Below are 18,510 nucleotides of genomic sequence, written 5' to 3'. Positions count from 1 at the left end.
CTAACCATGATAAAAGAAGAAATACTTGGGGCATGTGCAGCTTCCCATTTCAAACTCAACGCATAGCACCAACAACAGGAATAGAGTTCGCTTCTCTGGGGAGAAGTAACGAGTGGGGTACCGCAGGGCTCAGTCCTGGGCCCAGTGCTCTTCAACATTTGTATTAATGACTTGGAGGAGGAGGTGCAGGGAATGCTGATCAAATTTGCAGATGACACAAAATTGGGAGGGATAGCTAATACTCTGGAAGACAGAAACAAAATTCAAAGTGATCTGGATAGACTGGAGCGCTGGGCAGAAAACAACAGAATGACATTTAATGGGGATAAATGCCAAGTTCTGCACCTAGGAAAAAGAAACCAAATGCACAGTTACAAGATGGGGGATACGTGGCTCAACCACACTACAAGCGAGAAGGATCTTGGAATTGTTGTCGATCACAAGCTGAATATGAGCCAACCATGTGATGAACAGTTGGTTCACTCTCTTTTCTAGGCTGTAGCGGCTAGAGTATCCTTCGTGCCCCTCCCACTGGAGCAAGCCCCTGTTCCAGAGGGCTCCACTTGCCTTTGAACCTTCTCCGGTCGTGCCCACGGGAACCCTCAGGACCCAGAAGTTCCAGTTCTTCAGCAGGCTCTCCATGTTCTCCAGCTTCCGCTGCAGCTGCCCATATTCCTGAAGGACGGTTCCCAGTGCTGACCACCAGCTGTCCAGCCGACTTCCCAGCTCAGCTGCTGCCTTCTCGCAGTCAGCAAAGCTCTTCTCAGCTGTCCCGATCTCTGCTCCAGGCTCAACAGCCGCAGGACCTGCTCTTCCACTGTCCTCTCCATGGCTTGGACGGCCCCTACCACTGTCCACAGAGAAATGGCGGCTGTCTCTTTGGGGAAGCTGACCTCGGCCAACGGAGGGTCCTGTGCCTCCGAACGCCATCTTGAGGACTGTTCCCAAAAGATGAATGGGAAAAGAAGAGGAGAATCTTGTTCTCTAACACGGCAAAATAATGGTACACATCTGAAAGGGTCCCTCCTCACTCGATATCCACCTCCCCTCCAGAGGCACTCAGAGACGGGCATCAGCAGAAGCTCTTGAAGTGCGGACAGACTCGTCACTCCTCAGACTGCACGGCTTTCTGATTCCCAAGTTTTTAAGAACAGCAATAACAGTAGCATTAAAAACATGAGCCTGCTAGAATCCCTGAACTGCAGTAACTCAGAGGTGATGTGTACTTTTACACGTGATTATCCCCATGCGTGGCTCATGGGGCGTAGAAGGCAATTGACGCCACCCTCTGACCCGGCACTTTGTGCCTGGCTCTGCCTCCCAGCAGCTCCTGTGCCCCTGTTTTGCACCAGGTGCCAGTCAGGGGGCCTGGGGTTCTAGAGCAAAACCCCAAGACTATTCCACAAGCCTGATATTATAGAACATTCCCCTTGGGCCCCAGTTTCATGGCCAGGCCTGAACATACGCGCAACCCAAATTGTGCACCACTAAAAGCCGAGTGGTGATCTGTGCAAATTACATCAGTGCAGAACATCTGTACCAGTGTCCGTCTTTTGCATAAATTGTCCTGCTGCTGTTAGGTGTGGGAAGGGAGGCGTCCTTGATGCAGAAGTGTCTCCTGCATATTTCGTGGTGTTACCCAGAACAAACACAACAAGTGTGAATGACAGACACATGTCTTTCAAGGGTCATCTATGTGAGCCTGGGAAACAACAGTGCCGCCATCCCGGAATGCACAGACAGGCCTGTTTTAACAATGCGAGTTTACACTGTAGGTTATCCATGTTTTTGTCATCAATAACCTTCCCCAACCCAGGGCCCTCCAGATGTGTTGGACTACAGTCCCAATCATCTGCAACCATCACCTGGCTGCAGACAATGGGCCTTGTAGTCTAACACATCTGGAGGCTGTTTTATATGTCTGCTGGGCAAAATGACGGTCTCACACTGAAGTATCCCACCCAAGCATATTTTCTGCGTGTGTAGCATAGCTATGCTCCAAAGCCCTCTGCCTATAGCTACCCTTGTCAGATACGTTACTGGAAGCTCATTGATGCAGAGAGCTGTTTTAATGTTTCACTGTGTAAAGTACCCTGCACACTGATGGGGCAAGGTCGACATCACTTTCCCTGGTTCAGTTTTGGGTTCTGTGTTTTCCCCCAGCAACAACCACCCCGCCCCCTGCTACCTTCTGCCTCACGCAAGCCAGTCCTCACCTGGACCATTTAGCCATGGTGCTGAGCCTTTGCTTGGTGTTGGGTTGTGTAGGAGGGACGGGGGGCAGGGTCCCACTCTGTAGGGAAACACAAATGCAAAGAAAGGATCAGTGGATGGAAAGCGGGAAGCACCAAGCGGTCTCTGGGAGCCGGGAAAAGGGCTGGTCCAGGGAACGGCAAAAACAGAGCGAGAGATTGAGAGAGGGAGCCAACAATGAGCCAACAATGTGATATGGCTGCAAAAAAGGCAAATGCTCTTTTGGGCTGCATTAATAGAAGCATACCTTCCAAATCCTGGGAAGTCCTAGTTCCCCTCTACTCAGCACTGGTTAGGCCTCATCTGGACTACTGTGTCCAGTTCTGGGCGCCACACTTTAAGAAGGATGCAGACAAACTGGAGAGGGTTCAGAGGAGGGCAACAAAGATGATCAGGGGACTGGAAACAAAGCCCTATGAAGAGAGACTGAAAGAACTGGGCATGTTTAGCCTTGAGAAGAGAAGACTGAGGGGAGATACGATAGCACTCTTCAAGTACTTGAAAGGTTGTCACAGAGAAGAAGGCCAGGATCTCTTCTTGATCATCCCAGAGTGCAGGACACGGAAGAATGGGCTCAAGTGACAGGAAGCCAGATTCCGGCTGAACATCAGGAAAAACTTCCTGACTGTAAGAGCAATACGACAATGGAACCAATTACCTGGGGAGGTGGTGGGCTCTCCCACACTGGAGGCCTTCAAGACGAGGCTGGACAGCCATTTGTCAGGGATGCTCTGAGCAGGGGGTTGGACTCGATGGCCTTGTAGGCCCCTTCCAACCCTACTATTCTATGATTCTCCTGCCCTGATGCTAAACACATTTACTTAAGAAGCACCACTTTGTTGCAGGAAAGGATAAGATATATTTAAACAAACAGTAATGAAACGAGCATCTGTAACCATGTAGATGCTCGGCTGGCTGCCCAACGATAAAAAGAACGAATGCTGAGGCGTGCTGCATCAGGACTGGTGGGGCTTGGCAGGCCCAGGTGTGGATGTTGGGCCTGTTTACTGCTGCCCCCAATCACCTGCCCTTCTCTGGGTGATCATTTGGGGCCCCCTGGGCCATGGCACCCTGGAGTCCTGCCCTGAAGTCCAGCAGTAGTGGCGCCACTGACCATTTGCCCAGTAGTAACAGCCACTTGACCGCCGCTCAGTATAAGCTCATTGTCAAGACCCTTCCCTGCCTCATTATACACACCACAGCTTGTTCCCCAAAGTCTGGAACCCTGTGCTCGCTTTACTGCTGAAGAAATACCACGTTGGCGCTCCGACTGTGTAGCCCTGCTGCCAAGACCTGGGAGCACAAACCCAGGCATGTCTACTCAGAAGTAAGCTCCACTGAATTCAGTGGTGTAGCATGAATTCACCACTGAAGTAAGCATGTGTGTAGGATCGCAACTTGGGCCTGGGTGTTGGGAATGGTGGAAATGCCACTCTGTAACCATCCTGATGACTATTAGGGGCCAAAACGGACATTACTTTAAGGGCGCAACCCTATGCCTGTTTAGCCAGAAAAAAGACCTACAATTCCCAAGCATTTCCAGCCAGCCACGTGACCCTAGCTTGGGAGGGGGGGGGTTGAGCCTACTCTCGAGTAAAAATGAAGGCAGAAAAAGATGCAGCTGCTCGACACAGATAGGGTGCGAGCCTATGCACGTTTAGACAGAAAAAAGTCCGGCAACTCCCAGCATTCCAAACTTTTAGCCAGAAAAGTTGTAGGATGCTCAGAGAGAAAACGCCCCACAACTCCTAGCATCCCCCAGCCATAATCTTGGGAGCGGTAGGGCTTTTTTTCTGCCTAAACGCGCACAGGCCTGCGCCCTAAATCCGCGTCTGGAAGATCCGTCTTTTTCTCTCTCTCTCTCTTGGTTTTTACTCCACGGTAGGCGCAGGGGCCCCGATCTGGATCTTAGAAGCCCCTGCCCTTGCCTCCCACGCTAGGGTCGCGATCTGGATGGGAGGCTGCCAAAAACACGGGGCGAAAACCCCGTCCGGTTCGGCCAGCGCGCGGCGTCACAGCGCGCTCGGGGCCGAGGGCGCTCCGCAGAGCGGCGCGGCCTGGCCGGGCGCTGGCTTCGCCTCCCGCCCCGCTCCGAGAGGCGGCCCGTCCCTCCGCTCCGGGCAGCGCGTCGAGGCGCAGCGCCCGCCGGCCACGCCCCGGTGCGCCCCGGCGGGCGGAGCTGCGGCCGAGCGAAGCGAGCGGCGGGGGCTGCCGGGCGGGCGCCATGGCCGGAGGCGGCAGCCCGCAGGTACGGTGCCGCCCCGGGCAGCCTCGTGCGCCGGGGCGGCGGGATGGTCGCTTCGCAAGCTGTCTGCCCGGCATCGGCCGGAGCTGGATTTCCCGGGTCTGCCGCTTGGTCTGAGCCGGGGCAGGGGGTGGCACAGCCCCATGGCGGCGCAGAGGGCTGCGCGGTTTCAGACCGCTGACGGGGCAGTCAGGTTGATAGTGCGTCCTTAGGCTTTAAGGGCTCGACCCTAGGCGCGTTTAGACAGAAAAAGCCCTACCGCATAGCTGGCTGGGGGGTGCGGGGGGTTGCAGGGCTTTTTTCTGTCTCACATGCATAGGATTGTGCCCTAAAAAACACGCGCAGGCGAACTCCCTGCAAGGAGGCAACAAGCGCGGCAGGGGAAGGAGTCTTAGTCCTCCCTGCAAGAAGAAAAATAGCTCAACGGGGAGTGACTGGGCTCGAAACTTCATGTCTGGTGTGCCGGGGGTGGGGGGATGTGTGTGTTTTCTTGGAGGTTTATTTTTATTTTTACATGGGAGAAGTTTTGGAAATGGCACGCCACCGCCACCACCACACACACACACACACACACACACTCATACACCCAAAACTGACGTTTGAAGCAGGACTGTCCATTTTGCTCAGGACTTGACCACCTCATTCATCCGCATGTTTAGAGCAGGCCTACAATGGCACTTTGTGACAGTCTGAGAAGCAGGTGTGTATGGGGAGGAATTGTAGCTGGGTTTTAAAGGAAGTTTAGTTTATTACTCATTTAGGCCTTCGATGGGAAATAGGGATGTTCGGTCCCAGAGTTTGGCCTGAAGGCACAGGATGCACCCATCTTGTTTAAGTAAAATCAGTCCAGGTCTATTCAGTGCCCCGCATGGGGGACTACTGAAAAATGCACTTAAAGGCTGGAGACAATTTTGGGCAACTGCTGGGTTTTGTAGATCCAAAATGGTGAATTGGCCCTTTTGTGTTTCTCTGCTGACCATCCCTAGGTGCAGCCTGAAATTTTGTATAGCAGGCATCTAGGGGAGACTAATTTAAGTTTCAAGGCTGCCACCTCTTCCTGCACCTTATCTCAAGACTGGGACCAGCACAGACTGTATGGCTGCAACAGGGACGTACTAAAACATATGTCACTACTTGCCCATAGGGGAAGTATGAATGCCCATAGGGAAGCATAGGCTTCTACCTGCCCATAGGAAGATCCTGAATGCCCATAGGGAAGCATAGGCTTGCCTGTGGGCATTCAGGATCTCGCTGTAGGCAGGTAGAAGCCTATGTTTCCCTATGGGCATTCAGGATCTCCCCATGGGCAGGTAGGAGCCCAGGTTTCCCTATGGGCAAGTAGAAGCCTATGTTTCCCTATAGGCATTCAGGATCTCCCTCTGGGCATCCATGGTTTCCCTATGGGCAAATACTGTCATTTGTTTTAGTATGTCCCGCTCCAACATGCAAGTCAGTGTTTCCTCTCCCTCCTCTACCCCTGCCCCCGCCCCCCATTGCTTAACATCGTGCCTGAAGGAGCGTTTTGGAGAACCTGAAAACTTGCTCACTGTTTTATAAGCTGGTTGGTCCTACTCAAGGTATTGCCCAGTTGTGGATTTTGGCGTTTTTCTTATGGGCCAACATGGCTGACTTTGTTTTGGTTTTTGAGAACTGCCTGTATGCTGTCTTGATGCTTTCTCATGCAGGAAGGATATAAATATAACAAGGAAATAACATAAAAATATGGGAAGAAGTCAGTCAGCATAAGGTAATGGCTGAAAAAGGTGGGTCGGCAGGGATAAATGTGACAACTTCTAGCAGCAAGAGCATGATGTTTTATTCAGGCAATGTTTGTTCTAGGATGCTGCCTCAGGGTGTTGGAGCACAGTGTTGGAGTTCAGGGTGTCCAGGATTGGCCATGCTGGTTGGGATGATGAAAGTTGTAGTCCAGCACATATGAGGGCCCCAGGTTGGGGAATGCTGACCAAGTCAATCTGACCTCATGCGGTTTTGGGTGGAATTTCTTAGAATCTCTAATGTTGTTTTGAGCCTCCACTCTATCCTTGAACATGCCTGGAAAAGTATGATTCACAGGGCCAAGTGTGAATTAGTTGCCATTTAATCCATTTTCCTATTCTTCTGGGGAGTACATCAGGGAACTTAAAGGGATGTTTCCCCACACCTCTTCCCTCTGTGGCTATATGTTAAATGGGTATCCTAATTTACAGCAAGAGATTTTGAATGAGGAAACAGGAGGTAATAGTTTACTCTAATTGATGTGGACTATGCGAGTTAGTTTTGTTTTTAAATGTTTGCCTCAGTACAAGTGATAACAAATTACTACCACTCAGAAATTACAACTCTCACTAAACTACCAAACTCGGTTCTTCATTTTTGTTTGGTCAGGAATTATTTCCTTTTGTCATGGTATATGAGTTTTCTGCCCAAGGGGTACATAGGGCAGGGGAGATTTTCAGTGACTCTGCAAAGACAACTTCCTGGCTGAAAAAATCTGCTCCAAGTAACATTTCTTCAGGTTGGATGAAAATGCTAAGGCTTAAACATACAGTTCTAGATTCAAATAACTTATTTAAGAGCCCCTGAGGTTTTCCAAATCACTTTGCTATGTGGCATTGAGAAGGGGATGGGGGGGGGGGTGCTTTTAAAGGAAGTCACAGTTTCCCTCAGGAGCATGGAACTAATTGCATGGGTTTAGAGCATGATTAAGGTCTAATCTATAGAAACATTTATGAGGCGGTAAAAGCTGTTTCTAGGTTGTATGCTTTTTTAAACTGTGAAGGACTGACATTCTCCTTGCCCATTCAAAAATAAATCACATTAGTAAAATTCTAGCCTAGCTTTTTCCCTGATATGCTAGAATTTTACATGTTTTCTATCAGGAAAGATTCGATCATGTGATTCCCCAGCATGCAGCCTAAACTCTCATGAGTTCAACCTATTGCTTCAGCAAGAAATACACATATGTTATTTACAACACAGCTCCATGGAATTTCCCCCTTTCATCATGGATGTGTTTTAAAATCCATGGTGGTGTTTTTTTGTTTTTGTTTTAAGCTCAGATCAGTGAATGGAACTGGGTTGATTTGGTTTAAATCAAATTGCTTTAAATCGCTTTTCTGAAGGACTCAATTTTAATGATTTGGATCACAGTTTAAATCACTAGTGAGGAAGATTTTATTTAATCATCTTTTTTAGTAGAAGTAAGTTATTGTTTAATATAACCATAATAGGTATTCAGAGATGTAGGTTTCATTAGAAGGTAGGTACACAGTGGAGGATACATGCAGCAGAAGCTTCTTTGGGAGTCAGGACTGCATGAACATGTTCCATTCACTTTTGCTTTCGCTTTTGGTTTCTATTCCCCTACCCTACCCATTGCATTTATATCCAGACTCCTCCTCCTCGTTCAGAACTACTCCATCTCCCCAATTCTCTATTCATTGACCTTCTCTGTCTTTGCACTTAGAGGCCAAGGTCTAGAGACAGAGCGAGAGACAGGGCAAGAGCACACGCATATGCGCAAAAGAGCATGCAGTTCTTTACACCACCTGCAGTGCAGAATAGAACTGATCAGGTTATCTCTCATCTCCATAAACTGCTGTTAACATATTCATAGAATTAGAAGTTGTATAATTAGTATTCATGATGATATCTTTGACCTAGGCTCTTTTTTTTACTAATTATTTTAAGAAAATTTCAAAATCTGATTTAAATTTTAAAAACTGATTTTTAAAGAGAATCATTGGTTTTTATCAACCATAGAGTGGAATGACTCATTCTGCTTTTAAAATGGAAGCATTTTCTGTTTCAGGCACCAGTGAAATTTGAGGATGTCATTATTTATTTCTCCAAGGACGAGTGGATGATGTTGGAGAAGTGGCAGAAGGATCTGTACTGGGAAGTGTTGACGGATAATTATGAAGCTTTGGTCGTTACAGGTAAGGAGAGAGAATCCTACACTGAAATAAAGACATCCACAATTATTGTGATTCGGCTTTCTGTAAATTAGAAACTGCAAACGTTTCTGTCCTCAAATAGCCTTGTTGTCTTGTGCTGTAACTGCAACTTCCCCCGATGACTGCTCTAGGGAAATTGTTCCTAGAACTTTGTTTCAGCTGATTGCCAGAAATCTTCTCATCTCCAACCCAAAAAAAATTTTTTGCACTCCAAAAATATCAGATCAGTGTTGATAAAATGGTAACACTGGGGAATATAGCAGCAGTAACTAAGCTGGGTTTTCAGAATTTGCTGTATTTTTGAATGAGGAACTGGAGGAGAAAGAGGAACTGGAGAAGGAGACTAAGAAAATGGTCCACTGATTTAAATGTTTTCTCCTTTGTTACAATCTTGCTTTGCTTACCGCACTGTGTTCTCTCTTTTCCTGTGAGCAGGACATCCAGTCACCAAATCAGATATCTTGGCATGGGTTGAACAATGTGAACGCCTGAATGTCAAAGGAAATCAGGAATCCAGAGCCAATGGCGCTGCTGGGACTGTTTGTGCAAGTGAGTGGAAATGAAAAGAACTGGAAGAGGTCTGTCTGGGGTGGGCTGAGTGTCACTCCAAATCTACACAAATACACCAAAAGGGGGAACTCTTGGCTGCAAATTATAATTGCGGATATTCATATTATCTGCAAGAATGTGTAGCTGCTTATGTCATGACTTAATCCAACCAAATTCTTGCTTTCTTAATATGACCGTGCAGGTGTTTGGCTAAGGGGCAGGTGCTCGGATGAGGGGCTTGACAGCAGGGAGTTCCTGTTATATGCTAACCGTGCCTTCCTGAAGCTGGTGCCTTCCAGATGTGGTGCCATTGGCCATGCTGGTTGGGAATGATGGGAGTTGCAGTCCACCACATCTCGAGGGCACCAGCTTGAGGAAGGCTACTTTAACCCATTCCCTCTGTACTGGACTCGTGGAAGTCTAACTGGTTCCACCTCTATCTGGACTTAAGGTTCACAGAATAAAGTTTTAATTAGTTTAAACACACAGGGCTGTGCTTACTCATGCAAGAAGGTAGTCTGAACCAGTGCCCTTCCCCTTTCACAATTTCATTCCAGCTCAGTGGCTCTGGCCTGTTCCTTTGAGCTCTGTAATAACTTCAGGTTATCCTTTTATTCCAGTAAATGGCAGAGCTGCACAGACGTGCCGTAACAAACATACCGAACGGCTGGGATCTGTCAAGACGATATGTGAGAGAGTGAAGAAAGGCACAGCTCAAGATGGCAATGTGAGGGAAACTGAGCATTTGGACTTGGCAGTAGGCAAGCAAGGAAACCCTACTAAAGAGGAGCCTTTTCCACACACAGAATATAAAAAAGGTGGACAAGGCTTGGCCACTTCTACCCATTCCCAGAGGACAGTCACAGCACCAAAGCGGTATAAATGTGGCGAGTGTGGCAAGAGGTTCCGGTTGAAAACGCTGCTTCAGATACATCAGAATATCAGCATGAAGAATGAGTTCTTTCCTTGCCCTAAATGTGGGCTGCGTTTTCCTAGCACCTCGCATCTGAGCATGCACCAGAGGACCCACCTTCATGCGTGTGTAGAGGGAGGGAAGGCCTCTTTTCGGGAGAATCGGCTGAGCATGCACCACGGGAGTCAAGCACTGGACAGGTTGCACCGTTGTGCAGACTGTGGGGGGAGCTTCCGCAGATACCTTGGTCTCCTCCAACACCAGAAAGGCCATGACGAAGCAAAGCCCTGGCCGTGTCCTCAGTGTGGGGACGTGTTTATGTACCGAAGTGATCTTGCGATGCATGAGGAGAGCCACCTAGAGGAAGCACTGCCTGAGCATGCTGCGTGTGGCAAGAACTGCATCTGTGAGTGTTCCCTCCTGCTGCATTTTGCATCCCACCATGGGCAGAGCATGGGTGGTAGCAAGACTGGTTCACAGGGCCACGGGCAGCAGTTGCAGGAAACGTACAGTGAAGAGGAGAAGCCCTATTCGTGTGTGCAGTGTGGGTTGCCCTTCAAGTTAGAAGTGAATCTTGAGGTGCATTACAGGTACTGCCACAAGGAGTGGCTGCTGAAACGCGAGTTAAATTGCACCCCCCAGGCCCCCCTTTCATGGCCCCAGAAAGTTGATGCGGAACAAAAACTTAACCAAGCGGCCCTTGGGGGCAGTCGGGGTGCCTCCTGGAGTTCTCAGCTTCCCTCGCAAACCTCTGCTCAGCACGCTTGCACAGACTGTGGGAAGTGCTTCGTCCTTCAGTTCAAGCTCCACAAACATCGGCGGAAGCACGAAGCAGGGAAGCAAACAGATGCTGCCAAGCATGGCACAAGTGTCAGCCTTGAGGGCCGCTCGGGTGGCCGCAAGACAGCTTATGTGACAAAGAAGCTGCACAAATGCCTGGAATGTGGAGATAAGTTTGTTTACAAGTGGCAGCTGGTCACTCACCTGAAGGGCCACGTAAAGGAAAAATGCTACCATTGTCTATACTGTGGGAAAAAATTGGGGAGCAGAAGTAACCTTTGGAAGCACCGTCAAATGCACATGGAAGAAGAGACCCGTAAAAATGGCACATCCCAGGAGGACTTTGACGTGCCGGCTCGGAAAACATGCACAATGAATCCGCTTTATCAGTGTGAATGTGGCAAGAGCTTTGCCAAAGGCTACTTGCGTATTCATCAGGCGTTTCATGCGGGAGTGAGGTACAAATGCCTTCTGTGTGGAAAGGTATGCAACTTCCAGAGTACAGCAGTTTCACACTGCAAGAGCCACAGGGATAAGGGGGATTTCTCCAAATGTCTCAAGTGTAGGGAGATAGGCGGATCCAGGCCTTGCAGCTGCATGATAGAAAGAATTCACATTACACCAGGGGCACAGCCACACGATCAGGAAGAAATGAGTCAGCCTGGCAGAGGTTTTCCATCCAAGTACCCGTATCCAAAGCATGGAGAGAGGATCCCTTCCAAGAGCCGCCTTCACTTCAAGCAACACATCTCAGGAGGGAAACGGAAGCATAAACCGATGTATCGGAATAGCTTCCCAAAGCCCTTTAAGTGCAGAGACTGTGGGAAGGATTTTGCCTACTTTGGTCATCTGATAATGCACCGCAGGGCGCACACAGGCGAATATCCTTTTCAATGTGCTGAATGTGGCAAGAGTTTCATCCACAGTCGTTATCTCAACATACACTGGAAAATACATGCCAAGGAGGGTGTGTGACTGCCTCTGGAGAAAGGGAGGTGTTTGCTGGCTGGCAAGTCGTCATGCAGTAGGGGAAAGAGAGGATGGCTAAAGAAACAGAGCCACGTCCTGTCTGAGAGGTGTCATGGGAACGGGGGAAGTGAGAACAGAAGCCTCTGTGACTACTCAGGGCAAACTGCCGTGATCAAAATGGAATAATGTCTCCAGAAGCCCCAACAGTCTTGTTGGTGGCCATCAACCTGTGCCTCTCCTGTAAAGAAAAATGGCCGTTCGTGCTCAGTTTCTCAATGCACCACATGGACATACTCGTGGCTGCCTCTAGGACGGTCCCATCTCCTCCGATATATTCTGTGAACGCTTATCCTGGGATAATGAAATTTGAATGTTGATGTTCACACATGTGAACATTGATCATCCTAGACAAATTTTATGAATGTCAGCATTCACTGGTGTATCTTACTGACTTTTGAAATCCATTTGGTATTATTGACATTTATCAATATTCACTGTATGTCAATATTCAATGTAACAGACATACTGGAGTTCTCTTTAATTTAATGTGCTCCTTAACAAGGAGAGAATCATAGAATAGTAGGGTTGGAAGGGGCCTACAAGACCATTGAGTCCAGCCCCCTGCTCATTGCAGGAATCCAAGTCAGAGCATCCTTGACAGATGGCTGTCCAGCCTCGTCTTGAATGCCTCCAATGTGGGAGAGCCCAGCACCTCCCTAGGTAATTGGTTCCATTGTGGTATTGCTCTAACAGTCAGGAAGTTTCTCCTGATCTTCAGCCGGAATCTGGCTTCCTGTCACTTGAGCCCATTATTCCGTGTCCTGCACTCTGGGATGTTCGAGAAGAGATCCTGGCCTTCCTCTCTTTCCAGTACTTGAAGAGTGCTATCATAGCTCCCCTCAGTCTTCTCAAGGATAAACATGCCCAGTTCTTTTAGTCTCTTTTCGTAGGGCTTTGTTTCCAGTCCCCTGATCATCTTTGTTGCCCTCCTCTGAACCCTCTCCAACCTGTCTGCATCCTTCTTAAAGTGCGGTGCCCAGAACTGGACACAGTACTCCAGATAAGGCCTAACCAGTGCTGAGTAGAGGAGAACTAGTACTTCCTGGGATTTGGAAGCTATGCTTCTATTAATGTAGCCCAAAATAGCATTGGCCTTTTTTGCAGCCACATCACGTTGTTGGCTCATATTCAGCTTGTGATTGACAACAGTTCCAAGATCCTTCTTGCTTATAGTGTTGTTGAGCCACGTATCCCCCATCTTGTAACTGTGCATTTGGTTTCTTTTTCCTAGGTGCAGAACTTGGCATTTATCCCTATTAAATGTCATTCTGTTGTTTTCTGCCCAGCACTCCAGTCTATCAAGATCACCTTGAATTTTGTTTCTGTCTTCCAAAGTATTAGCTATTCCGCCCAATTTTGTGTCATCTGCAGATTTGATCAGCATTCCCTGCACCTCCTCCTCCAAGTCATTAATAAAAATGTGGAAGAGCACTGGGCCCAGTGCTGAGCCCTGCGGTACCCCACTTGTTACCTCACCCCAGTTGGAGAAAGTCCCATTGATGAGCACTCTTGGAGTCCGATTCTGTAGCCAACTGTGGCTCCCCCTGATGGTTGTCTCATCTAGCCCACTTTGAGCTAGTTTGCTCATCAGGATATCATGGGGCACTTTGTCGAAAGCTTTGCTGAAGTTGAGTTATATGATGTCCACAGCATTCCTACGGTCCACAAGGGAGGTTACTTGATCAAAAAATGAGAGGAGATTAGTCTGGCAGGATTTGTTCTTGACAAATCCATGTTGGCTTCGAGTAATCACTGCATTATTTTCAAGGTGCTTACAGATGGATTGCTGTATCACTGGCTCCAGAATTTTCCCAGGGATTGATGTCAGGCTGACTGGTCTGTAGTTCCCAGGTTCCTCCTTTTTACCCTTTTTGAAGATAGGGACAACATTAGCCCTCCTCCAGTCATCTGGCACTTCCCCCGTCCTCCATGATTTCTTAGATAATAGACAGTGGCTCTGAGAGTTCTTCTGCCAGTTCCTTTATTACTCTAGGGTGCAGTTCATCTGGCCCTGAAGATTTGAACTCATTCAAAGTAATTAGGTGTTCCTTGACCATATGCCTGTCGATCTCAAGCTGCAGTCCTGCTTCTTCAGCCTGTACTTCGCCTTTGCCAGGGAGCTCATAGACCCTCTTTTGGGAGAAGACTGAGCCAAAGTAGGAATTGAGCACTTCTGCCTTTTCTTTGTCATCTGTTATCATTTTGCCATCCTTATTTAATAGCTGAGCCACCATTTCTTTCCTCTGTCTTTTACTATGCACATAGCTAAAGAAAACATTTTGTTGCTTTTTAGCATTCCTCGCTAACCTCAGCTCGTTCCCAGCTTTAGCCTTCCTGACACCATCCCTGCAATTCTGTGCTACCTGCCTGTACTCTTCCTTTGTTGCTTGGCCTTCTTTCCACTTCCTATATGTGTCCTTTTTTGTTTTCAGGTCATCTCCAAGCTTTTTGTGAAGCCACATAGGCTTCTTCTGTTGTCTTCCAACTTTTTTTCTTGTTGAAATTGTTTGTAATTGTGCCTTGAGAATTTCCTTTTCTAAAAACTCCCACCCATCTTGGCCTCCTTTTCTCGTTAGAGTCACTTGCCATGGGACCTTCCTGATCATTGTTCTGAGTTTTATTAAAATCAGCTTTCCTAAAATCCAGGGTACGTGTTTGGCTACACTCAGCTTTTGCTTCCTTTAGAACCAAGAACTCAAGTCTAACATGGTCGCTTTCCCCCAGAGTTCCTGTAACTGCTACTTGATCCACTAAGTCATCTCTGTTGGTTAGGATCAAGTCAAGGATAGCCGATCCTCTAGTTCCTTCCTCTACTTTCTGTCGGAGGAAGTTATCCGCCACACAAGTCAGGAATTTCCTGGAGGGGTCATGTTTTGCAGAATTTGTCTCCCAACAAATATCGGGGAAATTGAAGTCCCCCATTACTACTACATCATGCTTCCTTAAAACATTGGCAATTTGCTTTTCAAAAGTTTCATCCTCATCTTCTCCTTGATTGGATGGCCGGTAGTACACTCCGACCACCAGGTTCCTTTTATTCTTTGCTGCATTTATTTTAACTCAGATGCTTTTGATGGGGCTACCAAGCTCCTCCTCCTGTATTTCTGTGCAGAGATATGTATTTTTCACATACAGTGCAACCCCACCTCCCTTTCTGTTCCTCCTGTTCTTTTTGAACAAGTTACATCCTTCAATTGCTGTATTCCAGTCCTGAGAGTCATCCCACCAAGTCTCAGTGATACCTATCAAGTTATAAATTTCCCTCCTGTATTGAGAGTTCAAGTTCGTTCTGTTTGTTTCCCATACTCTGGGCATTAGTATATCAACATCGAAGACCATGTGCTTCATGGTCTGGCTTTCTTCCTACACGTTTGTGAAGACTATTATTGGGTGCTATTAGAGCTGCTTTCTCCATTGTGGGGCATGAGCCTTTGTCCAGTGTTAACCTCCAACTTTACGTCTCCCTTCCCTGTAGCATTCAGTTTAAAGCCCTCCTGATGAAGTTCTTCATGCTGTGGCCAAACACATTCTTCCCAGCCCTTGTGAGGTGCAACCCATCCATTGCCAACAGTCCATCTTCCAGGGAGTATAGCCCATGGACCCAGAATCCTCTCTCGTCGGCACCACCTTCATAGCCAGTCATTCACCCGGAGTATTTTTCTTTCCCTTTCTGTCCCTTTTCTAACTACCGTAAGGATGGATGAGAAAACTATCTGGGTCCCAAAGTTCCTGAGTTTCCTTCCCAAAGCTTCAAAGTCTGACGTGATTTCTTCGTAGCTCCGCTTGGCGGTATCGTTTGTTCCCACATGGATGAGAAGAAAGGGATACCTGTCAGTGGGCTTTATGAGCGCAGGCAACCCTTCAGTCACGTCTCTAATCCGTCCTCCCGGGAGACAGCATACAGTACTTGGTGAGTCTACGGGTCTTCGCAACATACCTGGGTCTCGATCCCATGCAGCAAGGAGTCTCCAACTACTACTACTGTTCTCTTCTTGTTGTAGACCTTGGTTTCATCACCTCTGCTTGAGTGACCTTCAGCCTCTTGCTCGCTCTCATGCAGGTTCCCCTGTAATTCTTCCTCTGCAGGCTGTCCTCTAGTCTCATCCTCAAGTACCTGGAAACGGTTCCCTAGTTCTACTGCCTCCTCTGGTGCAGAGTGGCTTCTTCTGCTCCTGTCAACCTTTTCCAAGGAGTATCCTCTACTTCATTTCTCCTCACCTCAGCATTTTCCTCTTCTGCCTCAGCTTGCTGTTGCTCTTCTAGCTTCTGTTCTTCACTTTGCTGCTGTAGTTCCACTGTTCTGTCCAAGAACTCTTCGTGTTCTCTTATTCCTTGGAGGGTCAACACTCGCCGCTCCAGTCCTCTTACTTCCTGTTCCAACAGCGTGATCAACTTGCACTTGTTGCAGGTGTAGGCCATGTTGATCTCAGGCAGGAAAACTAACATTGCACAGACCTTGCAGGTCACCACCACTGGAGAGTCTTTTCCTACCATAGTCTCTATTCCTTTTATGTTTCTAGGTTCCTGATTGGACTGGAATAGCCTGCGCTCTGTCCTTTCTTCACTGGAGGTTAACAACAGAGTAGCACTGGTATAGATTGTGTGTTACAAGAAAAATAAATGAAAAAAAATGTTAGGGGCCTCCCCTGCCGAACTCCCCTGTCCGACTCCTGTTTGCTCCCCCTGTCCACTGGCTCTCTGGGAGCTTGCTTGCTTCTGTAGTCCCTGGAGCAGCTTCCTCTGCTCTGCTCTGCTCTACTCAGCTGGGAGGCGGGAAATAGACTCAAGGTAGAAATATGTTTTTAACATGCTGAAATATGCAGGGTTTAACATCTGATACAGATTTTATTCTGCCCAGCGTACGTGTGGAAATGCATTAATGGTCATCCTGGATATACTGAATTTCATTTCCAGTCTTTGATAAATAGCAAGTATATGTATTTTCTGCATAACCCCCACTGCCACACCTACGTTGCTATTGAGAACGCCCCATAAAACTTCATCCAGTGTTTTAAATGGGAAAAGGTGTGTGAGGAGCACAGTGCCTTAAGGTTTCTTCTGTCCCATGTATTTGAATAGTGTGGGGCACTCCAATTTTCATAGTGCATTGCACTGCTGTTTGCTATGCCAAACCACTCACCTTCTGCACTGTAAAAGAAACTATGCACATCGATGCAAATGGATGGTAAATTATCTTATGTTGAATTAAAAGTGCTTTGTTTCTTTGTTAACTGGGTTGTTACTTGATTTATTTTGTTTTTGCAGAACGCAGACTCTGTTAGGGGTATGGAAAGAACAGTGTGCCGATGAACCAACGTCCGGGCTCGGAATTTTATGTGGTCAGGGAAAAACTCTGAAACTTCTACTAATTCAAACAATGCTTCCTGGTCTGATCATCTTTCTCAGCTTCCTTAGGTTGTAATTCTATATATATTTATGTGGGAATAAATCTAACTGAATTCAGTGGGAATTACTTCTGTATAGACATGCATAGGATTGCGCTGTTAGAGATATCAAGGCTTCTGTATATTCTTTTTTGTACTTTGCCACTTTACATACAGTTAGAAAACTATGGATGATATTCTGGAGGTTCTGGAGGTGACGGACTCAACCTTGGGGGAGCTGGGGGTGGCGACAGCCGACAGGAAGCTCTGGCGTGGGCTGGTCCATGAAGTCACGAAGAGTCGGAAGCGACTGAACGAATAAACAACAGAAAACTGCTGTGATAAAATGGGTGTTGTTGGAAATTTGGTGGCTTATAAAAGAGCCATTTCAGAGGATTATTTAGTCCAGCACTCTCCAGTCATATTAGAAACCAGTCCTTGAAAATGAAATGAAAGGGTCATGCCTTGGTACTTTCATTCCCTCCCTACCCAGAACTGACCTCAGATGCACCCAAGTCACTTTTTTTGACTGAAGTGGAAATTTGAACACAGGTAGGTAAAAAGGGAGGGTGCTGTTGTGCTCCCGTCTTGCCTGTGGTTTTCCCAGAGGCAGCTGGTTGGCCACTGTGAGTAGAATGCTGGACTGGAGGGCCCATCCCCATGAATAAAACAGATTCCAAATGTATAATTCCTTAAAAACTGGGTTACATGTTTTAAAAAAGTAGTCATGCTTGTGATTTGAGGATATCAGTGTTGGTATTTTTTTCTTGACCGGCACATAGGTGTAAAGCAAACATTTTCTTTATCTTATAAAAGAGCTTCTGACTGGATTGTGTAGGGGAGTTTGGGGCCCCTTGATTATATACCCACCTATCCTTTTTTAAAATCCAGAAATTTAGGGGGGAAGGAGCCATAGGAAAACGCTTCTTGATGGTAATAGGAAAGCCTAAAACACGTGAAGAGACCAATCCATTGGTTGCAGAAGTTGGTTTTGAACATGCAAACTTAAGAGTAGGCTGTGGCTACGTAACCATTAAGTATTATGTTTCGTTCATAAGTCATGTAAAATAATAGGGGAAACAGTGAGAGACTTTAACATGAAAAATCACACTTAAACAAGGAAACTGGTTAGTGTTTATAGTACCTTTTTTTTAAAGTTCTTTTTAAACTAGGAGATCTGGGTTCTAGTCCCCACTCGGCCATGGAAGCTCACTGGGTGACTTTGGGCCAGTCACAGACTCTCAGCCCAACCCACCTCACAGGGTTGTTGTTGTGAGGATAAAATGAAGAGGAGGAGGATAATGTAAGCCGCCTTGGGTTCCTTGCAAGAGGAAAAAAGGCGGGGTATAAATGCAATAAATAAAATAAAATAAAAATTTGTTTCAGGTAGTGTCCATTTTT

The 18,510-nt window shown here is 47.3% G+C and overlaps 2 protein-coding genes across 5 annotated transcripts; one reads left to right on the top strand and one right to left on the bottom strand.

Annotated features, from left to right (window-relative positions):
• Positions 1-273: 273 nt before the first annotated feature.
• LOC146345278 (zinc finger protein 746-like) lies at positions 274-4,421 on the bottom strand. 4 transcript variants are annotated; one of them, XM_084859542.1, is made up of 3 exons: positions 2,912-4,421; positions 2,217-2,293; positions 274-938 (listed from the first exon to the last, which is right to left on the bottom strand). In XM_084859542.1, the coding sequence occupies exons 1-3, from the start codon at positions 2,968-2,970 to the stop codon at positions 346-348; spliced, it is 729 nt and encodes a 242-aa protein (XP_084715668.1). In that variant the 5' UTR covers positions 2,971-4,421; the 3' UTR covers positions 274-345. The 4 variants fall into 4 exon arrangements, with proteins under 4 accessions (XP_084715668.1, XP_084715669.1, XP_084715671.1 ...); XM_084859543.1 differs by having other exon boundaries at positions 282-1,129; positions 2,912-4,414; XM_084859545.1 differs by having other exon boundaries at positions 291-938; positions 3,451-4,346.
• Positions 4,181-16,334, top strand: LOC146345277 (uncharacterized). Its single transcript, XM_084859531.1, has 4 exons — positions 4,181-4,501; positions 8,310-8,436; positions 8,890-9,003; positions 9,624-16,334. The coding sequence occupies exons 1-4, from the start codon at positions 4,478-4,480 to the stop codon at positions 11,669-11,671; spliced, it is 2,313 nt and encodes a 770-aa protein (XP_084715657.1). The 5' UTR covers positions 4,181-4,477; the 3' UTR covers positions 11,672-16,334.
• Positions 16,335-18,510: the final 2,176 nt, after the last annotated feature.

The sequence above is a fragment of the Heloderma suspectum genome, chromosome 5 (assembly GCF_057233095.1).
Source record: "Heloderma suspectum isolate Gila_16-S chromosome 5, 16-S_ref, whole genome shotgun sequence".
In the NCBI taxonomy this organism is placed as follows: domain Eukaryota; kingdom Metazoa; phylum Chordata; class Lepidosauria; order Squamata; family Helodermatidae; genus Heloderma; species Heloderma suspectum.
This window is presented reverse-complemented; position numbering and strand designations above follow the sequence as displayed.

Excerpts from the sequence above, each read along its gene's own strand:
- LOC146345278 (XM_084859542.1), bottom strand. The coding sequence starts at position 2,970 with ATGGCTGTCCAGCCTCGTCTTGAAGGCCTCCAGTGTGGGAGAGCCCAC. Across the intron at positions 2,294-2,911 it reads AGAGCCCACCACCTCCCCAG|AGTGGGACCCTGCCCCCCGT; the intron begins GTAATTGGTTCC and ends GTTTCCCTACAG. Across the intron at positions 939-2,216 it reads ACCATGGCTAAATGGTCCAG|TCCTCAAGATGGCGTTCGGA; the intron begins GTGAGGACTGGC and ends TTTTGGGAACAG.
- LOC146345277 (XM_084859531.1), top strand. The coding sequence starts at position 4,478 with ATGGCCGGAGGCGGCAGCCCGCAG. Across the intron at positions 4,502-8,309 it reads CCGGAGGCGGCAGCCCGCAG|GCACCAGTGAAATTTGAGGA; the intron begins GTACGGTGCCGC and ends TTTCTGTTTCAG. Across the intron at positions 9,004-9,623 it reads TGCTGGGACTGTTTGTGCAA|TAAATGGCAGAGCTGCACAG; the intron begins GTGAGTGGAAAT and ends CTTTTATTCCAG.